Source organism: Gopherus evgoodei, chromosome 1, assembly GCF_007399415.2.
Source record: "Gopherus evgoodei ecotype Sinaloan lineage chromosome 1, rGopEvg1_v1.p, whole genome shotgun sequence".
Classification (NCBI taxonomy): Eukaryota; Metazoa; Chordata; order Testudines; family Testudinidae; genus Gopherus; species Gopherus evgoodei.
Genome location: NC_044322.1, coordinates 344,007,777 through 344,022,283, shown reverse-complemented (window position 1 = coordinate 344,022,283; position 14,507 = coordinate 344,007,777). Strand labels below are relative to the sequence as shown.

Genomic DNA, 14,507 nt, shown 5'->3' with positions numbered 1-14,507 from the left:
TAGCAGATGGTTGTGTCAGTTTGATACTCTTCATCATGCTTACACTTAAAGTTTAAAAGAAAGTTTAATTACATTTATAGAAAAAGCACTCATCCCAAAATAGACTTATTGCCTCAACCTCATGGCATGACATGAGGGGAAAAAGTTTTATTTTCCCCCAAAAAATCCAGCTAATCCTATTGTGGAATCATTTGGGAAGAAAGGGATCATACTTGATATTTTTTTCATATTCACAATTAATCTGTATTTATTTGATCAGCTCAGCTTTATATCATACTAGTACTACTTTGTATTTATGTAGCTCCTTTCATCTGAAGATCTCAAAGCACTTTACAGACACTCTCCTATGGTGTGGATGAAATGTTATGTAAGTTCTCCCCATCCTCCCTCAGTTACTTTTCTATATTGAATACTGATTGTTGTAAATATACAGATTATGAGGTACAGTTTGCCCAGAATCCTCTGCAGTAACACATCAATCAAGCTCTGATGTGAAAAGTTGTCAGGACTCTATATGGCATAACGTTCCTTATGGTATAAACAATTTTCACCAGAAATTCCATTGTACTTTACTCTACTGAAAGGATTAAAGTGAATTGTTTCTTTCCAGTCGTTAAGATACATACATGAGTCCTGTCATTGGTGTGGTAATCCAAGGCTGCTGAGGTGATACAGAAATGCCAGTAGAAAGAATGTGATCAACTAGCGATAAGCTCTTATTAGAAGTGAAATGTGGACAGCTACAGTTCTGGCTTTTACTGGCAGGCCAAAATTTCCTGCTTTCTAAATCTCTCATGTTGCTTTTTCTTCTGATCAAAGTAGCAGTAATGTACTTGTCAGTTATTAAAAATCCATTATCTATAAGTGTGTGCTTGTCACAGGATGCATTCACCTCTCATGAGCTCTGCCTTGGCCAAATGCACACACCTGCATGCTCTCTCTCAGATTGTCCCTGCTCTGGGATAGAGCAGTGTCCCAGGCTCCCTCCCTGGAGATAATAACTTTGCGTTCTTGGGGTTTCCTGGTTACAATCCTGGGCCACTATAGTTAAGTTCCCCCTCTAGGGTACCTCAGTGTCCAGGCCAATTCCAACCAGTGACTAATGCGGGGGGTGACCCAGTCTCAGCCACTACTCCAGGTCCAAGCCCGGGGACCCTGTAGATCGCAGCCATTGGCTGTGTCCCTTTAACTATGTCACACAGCTTCTCTAATTCCCTGGGCCACTTTCCCAAAGCCCCACACTCTCTTCACCCTTACCTCAGGGCTTTGTCCTAATGGAGTCCCAGCAACCAGCTCAGGACTCCTTCTCACTGTCCCCGGCTTCTGGCAGTGCTGCCCTGTCTGGGGTTCCGTAACTCTGTCAGCCAGCCACACACCAGCCACACTCCTACAGCTCCAGCAAAGAACTGAACTGCCTCTAGCCCTGCAGCAATTCTTATACTAGGCTACTGGGCCCTGATTGGCTGTGTCCTACACAGCCACTCTAGACAACTTCTCCATTACCCTTTTTGGGGGCGCAGTGTAGCAGAGCCATGACAGCAGGGGACCTCTGAGGGTCTGGTATCTGGTATCAATCACAGTGCTGTAATCTTATGCTGTCAAGTATTTTGACAAAATTGAAAAAGAACAAAAAACTAAGTCCACAACAACTTGTGAATCCACTTTAAACATGTACATAGTACATGTATTCATGTAATGCATTATCACCTTTAATAAAATAAGGAAATCAAAGCTTTTTCACCTACAGGGTTATGAAACTTTTTCTAGGATTGTGGGATTGCACTTAATTCAAGCACTTTTATTTTAATGCTAATCCCATCCTTTATTTCTTCTAAAGTATCACTACACGTGCTCAGTTTGGGTTTGATTTAAAATATCAGCAATGGGGAATATTTGCCAGCTAGCATTATACTGATGGACAATATGTCACCGTGAAAGTTCCATTAATAAAGGCAATGGTTAGGCTCCTTGTAGTGGTCCCTCGTTCTCCAGTCCAGAGGGAGGCCACTCTGCCTCGTTGTCAGGGGCGGTAGTCTTTGGGCTCGGGCTCCTCCGGCACGGCCAAGCCGTACACAGTCTATGGTTCTGGGCCCATCTAACAGAGGCAAACTCACCATGATAGTCTGGAGCTCCTGTCCCTACCCGTGGGCGGGGCAGTGCCCAATGTAGTCTTTATCCCGCAGCCTCTCAGCTGAGTCTGACACCAATTAATGGCTCCCAACCCAGGAAGCCAGCAAATTCACTGAGTCAATAAGCTCTAGCTCTTTGGGCACTGTTGAGCAGGAATAGGCTTTAGCCTCAGGCTTGGGGCTCAAGCAGTCAACAAGCGCACAGTCTTGGGGTTCAGGTATGGGTGAACACCCACACACCAGCAGCCAGTCTAGGATGCTAGCAGGGATGTTCACAGAGCACAGGCCTCCTGGTCTAAGGTGGGGAGTCGGCCATCCTGGCGTTGAGAGGGCAGTGGGGACACAACATGGCCATCTAGAAGTAGTCAGCTCTTTAGCCGGCTAGTCATCGGCTGCCCCTGGGCTACTTCCTATCTCCCTGGGATTTAGTACCTCTGGCCTCCACAGGTCCTCGGACTCCTTGGGGTATACAGCCAACTGTAGTCCCGGCAACTCCTTGTCTGGATCCGTTTCCTCTGGGGGCAGGGCGTGGCAGAACACAGGTTCTGCTCATGGGTGCTGCCGCAAGACAGAGGTGTCCATCTTCTCCGCTGGCTCCCACCCAACTGAGCTGCAAAGCCCTCCCTTTATACTTCCTGCCTCGCCCTGGTTCTTCCGGGGGGGGGGGGGGATGGGGTTCGGCTCCACCCATCAAGGGGAGTACAGTTGTGGTCCCTCGCTCTTCAGTCTGGAAGAAGGCCACTGTGCCTCACTACACTCCCTAAATGTCATGCTTTTATAGCACAGATAAAATTCAGTTCTTAATAAGTTTGTAGATTCATCACATTTTCCCCTTGGGGCAGTCCTACAGTCTGCAGCAATCAGAGCTCACAAGTCAGTGATTTGTCTGCCTAAGGACATCACAATTGTGCCATTATCAAGTAGAGCTGGTTAGAAATCTGGACAAGTTTAAACATTTGATGAAAAATTAAAAGAAATTTTCCACATATTTCCCTCCTCTCACTTTTTCAACCAACATTTTTCAGTGTTTATTTCAACTAAAAGTTTTTCTCTGGCTTTTTTTGCATGGTTTAATCATCTCTGTTGAGGATGTCACATACATTATAATACTTCAAAGAAAAGTTTTCAAATAAGTTATATTTCATTTTTGAAATCATTCTTAGAAGTCCTTTCTTCATGAGGCAGCTATGGTCTAGTGGATTGAACATGAGGCTACAAGTGAGGAGATCTGGGTCCTAGTTTCAGATCTACTACTAAGTGCTGTTTGGCAAGTCATTTAGCCTCTATGTTCATCAGCTGCTCCTTCTGTAATAGTGAGAATGCTTTACAACCTTTGCAAAGTGCTTTGAGATAAATCTTGAAGATACTGTATAAGAGTAAAGTATTACTTACTGTTATCAACCTATTCTCTACAATATAGTTAAGGTGACTAAGTTACAGTGAAATATTTCCTCTGTACCATACAATTTTGTTCCACATCCTTTGCCACCCCAATCTATTATATAGAAAAATTCTTACATTTTGTGGATACAAAATAGAATTAACCCCTCTGGAATCAGAGAGAAATATTAAATGGAGAGGCCAATTTAAGAGGCACATATTAAATCATTCCTGTACTGTGCATCTTTTCAGAAAGAGTTCCTCATCATTACAAAACATTTTTGTTGGTTTTATGAGCTGACAATATAACCAAAAGCATTTTCAGATAGGATTAAGAGAATATCAACACTCCAGTACCCGGATGAAAAGTGATTTTGATTGCCAAATTGTAAAGTAGTTCCAAAAGGATTTATGTTAATATGAAGTGTCAGTTTTACCACTAATGGCAGTGTTAAAGATGCAGCAATCCCTTTCTCTCAAACAATTCACACTGTACAAAAAGTTGCACAAGTGCATTTTCTCCTACAATAGCAGAGCAGGAAATAGAATGCATTTATAAATGGTAATTTAACAATATAATAAATATAATTTAAACTTAATCACTGAAGCAATAGGTCATAGGTTATAGTCTCCTTTTGATGTGGATGTATGTCTAATGGAAATTGCATGCATGAAACATTAGGCAAACAGATCCTTCTATATAAGTGTGAAAAGGGCACCGGGGTGTGATCCTAGTCCCATTATACTCATTGGAAAACCTCCCCTTGACTTTAAGAAGAAGCAAGGGTGGAGCTCTTGATGTAAAATATATTTGTTAGTATTAATTGCTTGCTATGTGTTTATTCAGCGCTCAGCACAATGTGAGCCAGATGCTATGGCAATATACATATTACATATTATTACTGCTATTTTATTATCATCATAGTGTCTAGGAGTCTCAGTCATGCACCAGGGCTCCATTGTGCAAGGCACTATACAAATACAGGGCGGTAGATGGTCCTTGCCCACAAAGAGCTTGCACTCTAAATAGACAAAACAGACACAGGCTGGGGGAAGGGGTAGAAACACCAGTAGAATGAACAACGCGATGGCAGCAAACATCAGGTTAGCTCCACAATTGTGTGTGTGTGGGAGGGGGGTGTAAACAGGAAGGCATCAGATGAATGGAAAGAAAAGGGAAGAGAAGGGAGGATGAAGGGGGACAGGGCAGGGGAGAAGAGGGGAAGGAGAGGACAGTGTGGAATGAAGTTGAGGTGATGAAACTGTGAGAGAGAGGAAAGGATCCTAGTATGCCCAGTTCTGGATCCAAGGCAGTGATAGTCCTTTCCCCACAGGATAAGTAATTCTCAGTGGTGTCAATGGGAAGTATGTTATCGTGATCCTGGCTCCAATAAAATCAATGAGAGTTTTGCTGTTGACCTCAGTGGGGTCAGGATTCCATCCCTTATATTTTTATTTTTGGGTTAATGTCTAATTGTTCTTACACACATCTGACCTGAAGAAAAGTTCTGTGTAAACTCTAAAGCATGTCTCTTTCACCAACAGCTTGTCTCTCTGACACATACCTTGCAAACTTCAATTCAAAACAACCAAAATGAACCTAATAGCCTACAAATAATCTGCTTTTAAACAAAAAGCATAAAATATACAGAGAGAGATTCAGCCCTGCCAATTCTATTTCTTACCACTCTGGCAGCAAGTAGCAAATTTAAATTTGGCTTAGAATTCCCCTAACATAGGAAAATCCCCTAGTGCAGGTATATAGCCAGACCCTTCACAACCCCTGCACTCTGGCATGCCACAGCTGCTAGAATGGCCCTTTTGAGCTACTGCCAAACATCTCCTCTTCCCCAAATCTACAGTGGATAACTTATGTATCAACCTTCAACACTGATGATCAGCAGCGTAAAATCCTGACCCTTCAACAAGAAGGCATAGGACTCGCCCACTTGTGCTAAAGGAGTTACATTTAACTGGTCGCAGTAATATGTTCCTCTGCAGTATGTGGACCAACCAGCAGAGTTGGACATGACAAACTTAGCCAGTACAATACCCTTACACTCTTATGGCTCCATCTACCAGGAAGCAAGGAGGCATGAGCCAGTGTAGAGGAACCAGATTGTCTGCCTCCACTGCAGTCTGACTGACTTTCTTTGTCCTAGAGACAAATAAAAATTAGCTCTGCTTGAAGTCCATAAATTGGCAGAGAGCATCCAGTCAATTGTTTCCTTCACTCTCTTTGTCTCAGGATTCTGTTGCCAGACTGCTTGTAGTCATCCCTTCCCTAGTTCTTTTTCTCTCATTGAAACCTGCTTCCTCACAGTGCTACTTCCACACAAAGGGCTCATTGGAAGCATCAAAAATGAGCATTTGAACCTGACTAGCTCCATTCCAGCACCCAGCACTTCCTCAACCTAGCAGGCTGTGGGAGAAGCCACAGAGATGGGAGACAGAATCCTGCTACTCCTCACGAAATTCCATGAGTCCCTTGTGGTTAGGTTAATTTCTGTCAGAATTGCCCCTTGTAGGATTGATCCTGGCATCATCAACCTTTGTTCTGGATCCCTCCCGTTGGTCAATACACGAGAGAAGAGTTCAGTTAAACTGGGGTGTTTTTCTTAGTTCCTCTGAAGATACCAATTGGCCCAGATGCTGGCCTCCAAGGTGGTGATGGCTGTGTCCCATCAGTCCATAGTTCCCCGCTGGACAAAATAGCCCCTGAGCTCCTACCATTGTATGTGACACAAGGCACCTGTTATGGATCTTTTAAGTGGAACAAGAACTTCATTACAGCAGAACTTCCAACTGTTCTTCCCTTCCAAACATTGTGAAGGTTTCCATTCATCTTGGGTGTTGGATTCTGACACTAACATACTCTTTCCAATGACTCTCTATCTCAGTCTGTTCATAATAGAGGGAGATTTTATCTGTGTTCTTACTTTACTAATATTAGTACAACTACCTTCTCTCTGGAGCCATCACTATTGTCATCCCATCGCTCTCTGGCCCAAAGATATCTGGGGGCACAGTCATTCCTCTTTCTCCACTTCTGCATGGCCTATCTCAAACCAACAGCAGTGCTTTCTCTCTTCCTCCTCTGATGCCCCACCCTGATCAAAGCCTCCTCGCCTTCACATCTCTAAACATTGGAAGTTGTCATAAGAATCCATCTGGACGTAAGTCTATATACTCATATTTATACAGCACCAATCACCATATTACTAACTCTCTAATTCTTCTTGGTCCTCTCACTCACAGCTTTCCCTTTTTCCTTTTCGCCGCAGAAAGCAATTTCTTCACATGGACTACTTGGTCAACGCATCTGCTTCAGAGACCCCTATGAGCAGAGGTACAACATAGATCAGGGAAATTATCAAGCCCTGCAATCTTCTCAATAATAAGCAGGCTTGAAGAAAGCATACTGTCTCTAGTGTTCTCTATCTTGCCTTTGGGTGCAGGACCTGGCTTTTTCAGGGTGGTCTTGTCAATGGGCATTTTTCCTGTGCCCCATAGCCCTGCAAGACCCATACTTGCGTGTTCCCAAACCTGTTTTCACCTGCCTTACCATAGACATAAGTTCCTTTCTTTCTGCTGTCCTGACCCGATGAATAGCTTCATAAGATTTCTGTGTTACTCTCAAATGTTTTTGTGTAGTGGACTATACACAATCTCTCCAGTCTTTGCAGAGACAGGAGCAGACTAACCCTTATTTCAAAATGATTTCTAGTTTTGAATCTTCGGATTTCAGTTCAGCAAGGCTTACTGTGTTTTCCCTTGAGCAGCTAAACAATTCAATCTTCAGCTGTTGCACCTTCAGGCTATGTGCACTTTGACTGGAAAGATACAGCCTACAATGATGTTCCCCCTTCTCTAGATACAACTGTTTAAATTAAATGTTTTATCTCCAAGTATACTTGAACTTCCATGTGACCCTGCTGTTTTCAGCCATTCTTGGGTTTTTTCCTGTTTTAGATACTTCCAAGCATAAAATCCCCTCTTGGTCATTTAGGCTGTACCAAATTGCTTAGCTCTTACTGTTTATGCATGTATAAGGTAGAACTTTGAAGCAGGTGGAGCATGTGACTAAGAATGGATCTCTCTCTTCCACTTTTCTGTTAAGACATTCAGCTAGATGTCTGGTTGCAAGTGGAGCTAAAAAAGCCAATTGCTCAGCAATGGGGCATTCTTAGGCTGTTTGCTGGGTGCCCTCCTGTGTACACTTACCCAATAGAAAGCAGATCTCAAAGCATGCTTGGAAATATCAATACTTAAAAATAAATAAATTAAAAATGAATTAGGATCTCTATTAGCAACCACCAAGAAGACCTATGAATGTGAGTTTCCCTTGGGAGATAAGAGAGTGCAACAGGTCATTTTAAAGATTATATGTTAATATTGTACATTTGAAATAATGTGCATTATTATTCAGACATACCAAAGTCTTGTCATTAAAACAGAGTGAGTATTGGTCATGTTCTTTAGACAGCGTTCTTATGAGCTGGCGTTTGTCATACGGAACATGTATATTGTGGCTGCCCTATGCCCCACTCCTGAATTTCCAGACATTTGTGAAAATCTCACTTCACATTACAGTGGTTAGAAATAAGACCTTACAGCAGATTGGCAACATCAGATTCTCCATCTGTGAACAAATGGATTACAAAAGTGTGGGATTTTCTGGCTATAGCAAAAGTGACAAACCGTAAGGTGGTCTCATTTAACCTGTTATTAAACCATTTGGGTACCATTTCGAAAAAGAGAAAAAAAGACCAAACAAACCCAAGAGAATGGCTAACTTTTCATCTAACTTTTTCACGGATTTATCTTGAACTCTCTTACTATTTGGAAGATGAAGACACCAGGATGTCTTTTAAGTAATTGCTGTAAAATCGGTGTCTCAGCTTGTGCATTCTTATTGTCATTTTTTCTACTATTATATATTTACTGAGGTGTATGCATTGAGAGCCACAAAAAAGAGAAGAGTTTAAAGCTCAAAAAATAAAGAAGCCCTCCTCCTGAAGTCTCATGGCTTATTATTAAGATTATGTGTCTTCTTTTGTATTGCTACATTAGCTTAATACCATGAATACGCTGTAGGATGGGGAAAAGAAAGACACATGATAAGGGAAAATGACCTTATCAGTAAATTGTTTATGGTCTTTCTTATGCCCCATCCAACTTCCCTCTCATTTGAGTGCAGGTTTTCTTTTCTTACATTGTAGAATGCAGTGAAAAGATCCCACATTTGTTGTTACCTATTTCTGTACTTTGGAAGTCTGTTGATTGTGGTGGAAGTGGGCAGTCTGGTCTCTTTATACTGGCCTTTGCCAATAGTTCCTCTGCTTCCTTACTTCCTGGTAGACAGAGGGATAAGTCGTAGTGTGAGAAGTCCAAGACAGGGTGAATGGAGACCAGAATGTAATGGTATGTAGAGGGAAGGTTAAAAGCTGCTCTATGAATAGGTTATTCTCCTATATCTAAAAACTTCTTGCTTTTTATAGAAGGACATTTCACAGCTCGCTAGTGCTCAGTATGGCCCAGGGTCTCTGAATATTTTGGTGACATTTAACATTTCCAGCAAATTGCTTTCAATAAAATACATAAGCAATTTTGTAGTGCTGATGTGCACATGATCAATATGCAATCTGATTGGGTGAGGATGATTCCAACCCATCTATTAATCTTGTAGTGCAGGGACACATGTTGGGAGCAGACAGCCTCATCAGTCAGATTACTATAGCCATTAGCATATTTCTAAATTACAATTTTTTCTTCTGTGATTTTTGACAGATTTTATTTGGAGAAGGGGAGAGGGAAAATAGAGGGGAGAAAAGGGCAAGATCTTCAGTTCATATCTTCTGCTTCACTTAGAATCTGCTGTTCTTCGGGTTTTCTGAGGCTGTTTAAGCACAAAGCTATGTGAGTGTGAAAAGAGCAAGTTATATCTCTGCAACCAATAATGGGGGTTGGGGGTTGCTGATGAAAGAGGAGTTCCTTTTAAATTAATTCTTCAGGTTGCTGTCCTTAAAGATCTTCCCTCATTAGATACTCTCTGCTGGTTCCTGGCACTTTGTAGACTGTGTGAACCTAGACTCCAAGCTGACAACATGTCCTAATGGTAGCATTTTCCTTTTCAATGAGAAAGTAATATAAATCCTCTGTTGTGTGTAAGGATTGGTTAGTGTAGGGAATAGGTTAGTGTAGAGAATCCTCCTAAAGGGACATTACTCTTTCACGTCATCAGAGAGGTGCCAAGGGCTGCATCTTTCACTTCTCTTTTTGGTAGGCATATATTTAAGCAACTTCCCTTTAGGATTGCTTCAGCACCTGAGAAGTAGCAAAGCATTATATTCCAAATCTGTGAGGATCTGAATGAGTTGAAAGTAAGTAATAGTTGATGCACTGCTGATTTGGGGCAAAAATGAATAGTGCAATGTGAGATTGTGTAGTGTTCCACAGAGAGCCAGAGAAAAGAACCTTAACTGATCAGGAACAAATGCCAGTTGAGACTGACAGAGACTAGCTCTGAAGGACACAAACTACAGCAGAAACATGTTGAACTGGACCCAAAATAGGAGGTGGCTCTTATACACATGGAAAGACCTCAAAACAAGGAGACCTTACTAAGATTCATGACCCTGTTAACCTATCTAAGTGAATTCCTGCCTAATTTGTTACAGTTAAGAGCTTTATTCAGAATGCTGCTTGAGGCCAGTATAGAATGGTACTAAGATAATTGACAAGCACAAATGAGCAATGCAAAATGATCCAATCTTGGAATCATTTAAGAGAGTAATTCTAGATGTGTGATCAACAGAAAAAATGTAGGTACCTCCATTTATAAAATATTATTGGGGCTATCAAGACGAAATTGTTTTCCATGCCTTAAAATAGCTGTTTCTTTTAAAAATAACATTAAAATCTAGAAAAGCAATAAATAGAAGAGAGCATTTCTCTTAGTGTGTAGTGGAGTAGCACTAGTTTCAAATGCACCTGCTCCCAGTCGTGAGCTCTGAATTCGTTAGAAGACCACTTCCATTAAGAACAAGTTTTGACAGTCATTTCATTGGTTGCTAACTCTATTATTGCTGCTGAGATTTTTCATTAGCTGCTTGTATGTTAAGACAGGCTTCACTGTGCATTAATGGTGGGGTTGGGCCTCAGGACTACGTTCACAAAAAGGACTTATATAAAGACAACATCATTTAGTGGAGCAACTTCTGTTGATAAAAGAGACAAGCTTTTGATCTTCTTCAGGACTGTGTAGCTTGAAAGCTTGTCTCCATCACCAACAGATTCAATAAAAGATTTTATCTCACCCACCTTCTATCTCTAATATCCTGGGACCCACGTGGCTACCACAACACTGCAAACAAAAAGGGATTTAGGGCATTCACTTGGGAAGGGGAAGACAGATTGAAGTTCCTGCTCTGAAGCAAACAGAGTAGGAACTAGATCTTGCAGCTCCTACATCCTGGGTAAGTGCTTTAACCACTGGGGTACGTGAGTGGAAGTGGCAGCACCACCTCAGTCTCTGTTTTGTGTGGGACCTGATCCTGTAGGCATGCTCAAAGCAGCCTTAGACTATACCTACTATGTCAGGCTCCAAAGGTGAAACAGGTGAGCAAATGTCTAAGGCTCGGGTGTGAGCTAGGCACTGAATGTCTAGGCTTACATAGCTGTGCACAAGCCCACTGGCAGAAACTTAGGCACCTAGAAACTTTAGGCACCTATAGGATTAGGTGACAGCTGGGGCGGGGGGGGTTGTGAATGCCAGTGGCATCTACCTGTTGAACTTAAAGACCTTCAGTGGCAGTTAGGCACCATTGTTCCTCTTGTGAATCTAGTGTTAAGTGACTTAGGAGCATGAATCCCATTGAAAATCAATGGGAACGATGCTCCTAGGTCACTTATGTAGTCTTGAAAATCCCAACCTAAAAAAGATACAGTATAAAATTTATACGTAAAGTACAAATATTAAATAGCTAGCTTTTTAAACTGTAGGCATGTGCTTCCTTGAAAATTCTCACTCTTTTTTTTGAGTAATAACCATTACATAAACTAAACAGCACTCCAGAGTAATCTTTCTTTCATCAATATACATATTTCTTTCGTGTGTCACTCAGCTGTGCCTTGATCTCTCAACACAGTCAGTGAGTGCTAGTTAATACTATGCCGCCAATCATGTGGAAATGCTTTCTAAAACAGTATCAGTAATATTGATCAGCAACTTTCAAGTGAACATCCTCATACTGTATTTTCCCATGAGAGATTTTTAATTATACACAATAGACTGGAGCTGCTCCAAGAAAGCCAATTCATCCTTTGTGAGAGCTCTCGGATATTTCCATGCTGAGATGCTTTTAACTCAGAAAAGTAACATATGCTTCTCCATTTAATGGTTTTCCTACTGATATGATAGAAAGTACTTCACTTATACCATCAAATACAAACCACGCTTTTATAGAAAAGGTAGACTGAATATAAAAGAACCTGATTTACCCAGCCGTTGTTGGCCAGTAAATGAGAACTGGTTGCAAATCACTTGCAGGGCTTAGCAGAGATTGTAAAGAATGAGTTCACAGTTAAAACAGTTTGTGATGAGGAAAAGAACTGTGAACGTGAATTCAGCTTTCTGTTTGCTCCAGTTTCACCTGTTGTTGGTTGTTATAGCAATCTCTTTTGCAAACACCTGCTCCCATTGATGATAATAGGGGATTTGCAGTTGACTTCAGTGAATGCAGGGTTAAGTCCTTTAGCTTCAGCCATTTAACGTTCTCTTTTACTGTTGCTTGCTGGTGAATAAACATAGCCATTTCCACTAACATTTACAATGTCAATTACATTAACATCAGTGTAAGGCAAGTGCCACTTCCATTGAAGGGATGCTACCAGTTTACTATCAGTTACACTTTACAAAGAAATGAACTGGATGGTACATAAATATTTATATCTAGCTAAACTACATCAGTCTACTAAAAAGTAGGAGGAAACATATCTAACAAAAGGTAGCAACTGCATTTTAACAATTCAGATCATGACAGAGAAAGTGGCGCTACGTCTTTAAATGTCTGGAGAAATGTATTTCATCTTTAATTCCCCATTTTCCTATTCAGAGCAAGTGCGACCCAGGACTGGTTTTCGAGTGGATTCCTCTGGCAAGTATTCTTCAGCCTTCATTGTTCTGTAAAATAACTGTCCTCCATTTTATGTTTAAGTAACTGTTCTTCCTTTAATGATTGCTCTGGGTTTTAGCCAATCATGAGTGCTCAATCACCATTCTACATAGTACAGCTTTTTTAAATTTTGATATTTAACTAGACAGGTTAAAGAATGATAAGCACTAAACCTCTCCCTAATGTGGAGTGTTATTTGGAACAGAGTGAAGTCTTCCCTTTTCCTCAGCCAGCTTGTGTGTTAGTGTAACAATGTTTTATATGCTCTTTGGTGTTCTTAGTATTCATTCACATAATGCTAGTGCCATAAAAATATTCGACTATATCTGATGGTAGAAGATTATTTATACATTTTTAATCTCTCTATACCTTGCAATGAATCCAAGGTTCATGTTCTACAGAGCAGAAAGGATGGGTTATGCAGAGCACAGGTTTATTTCATCCACACACATCTTCTGTCTGTTAAAAAAATGTTTTAAATTAATAACTTCATGGTTGTTTGAATCACTTTCATTCTTTTGAAATATCAACAGTACATTAATGTAGAAAGAATTCATTCCATTTCCTGAAATCTCATACTGTTAAATAAACTGCTACACCAAGTGCAGCTGGTACAGTGAAGGTTGTTTTGCCATTACCATTAAAGTCCTCTCTAAGGCCTATATCCTGCAAACACTTATGCACATAAGTACCTTGTCTTGTGTGCCTAAATGTTTGCAGAAATAGAGCTTTATGTTGTTTTTTGCATACCTTCTAAGGCTTATTGATTGGCTACAAAATTTTCTCTGGATAGAAACGTAACATATTTCTCCATTAGGATACAGATTTAATTACTAAGCTTTCTTATTTTCTATCGTGCAGCCTTCATTTACTTCCTTTGCACACGTATAAATCAAAATTGTGCAAATTAAAAATACTACTAATGTTGGAGATTAGCAGGTCCATAATTGTTCTTAAAACTTTTCATACTTTTCAAGAGCATTTGAAACTCTGACATGAAGATATTGCATTTTCACGTTAACCACAATTAATAATAGTAATTTGCAAATTCCTGATCCTTGATTTCTTCCTTTTTTCTCTCTCTTAGTATTCACCTTGACTGAGAAAGTCCAAACAAATGTTTATTTTTAGCAGGAAAAGTGAATAAGCACAGCAAGAGTGCCATTTTTTTCTAATAAAGCTCTGCATTGTTTTAATTAAAATGTAGAAGAGATTTAAGAAGAAATATTTAATTACAGCATCATCCCATGTGCCAAATTAATTCATACAAAATATCACTCTTTGCATTTGTGAGGCTTGAAATCATTCATAAACTGAATCAATCACTTTCAGTGATATATCTTCTTCTCTAGTTTTATGCCTTAAAGAAACAACTCTGTGTCCATTTATCAATGTAAAATGCATCTAGAAACTTGGATGAATACCGGACAAGAACCAAATTGAGAGATTTTCCTATTCAAAGAATGTATGAGATATTACTGTTGTTCTTTAACAATACACCAAAAAGTAATTTTCATATTATAAATCACGTTTCCGCTTTGTCAGGACTCATCAGTTTGAATTCCCCAGTGTTATGTAGCACCCCTACTGTGTTGTGATGAGATCACTGTTTGTCTCTTGGAGTTCACAAAACAATAGGGAACCCAGATTGTTTTATAAGTGGGCACTTTGGCTAATGTTGTCTCTTCCTGGCCAAGCGCTCTGTTAGAAAAGTCTCACTTTAACCTAAAAGGAAAAGACGTATTCCAACAAAGCTTCATGAACGTCAGAGGGATAACAGGAGAAGAGCAGCTACCACTGAACTGCTACTCACTGTTCCATG

At 40.4% G+C, this 14,507-nt stretch overlaps 1 protein-coding gene across 15 annotated transcripts in view; it reads left to right on the top strand.

The window, feature by feature from the left end:
- MAGI2 (membrane associated guanylate kinase, WW and PDZ domain containing 2) overlaps positions 1–14,507 on the top strand; it is a 1,169,121-nt gene that overhangs the window by 1,055,760 nt on the left and 98,854 nt on the right. For 11 of the 15 annotated variants that reach the window (XM_030558640.1, XM_030558551.1, XM_030558303.1 and 8 more), the window contains one exon: positions 12,626–12,667. The exons of the other annotated variants lie outside the window; for them this stretch is intronic. In XM_030558640.1, coding sequence (XP_030414500.1) covers positions 12,626–12,667 — 42 coding nt within the window. The remainder of the gene's footprint in view (positions 1–12,625; positions 12,668–14,507) is intronic. 15 annotated transcript variants of the gene reach the window in all.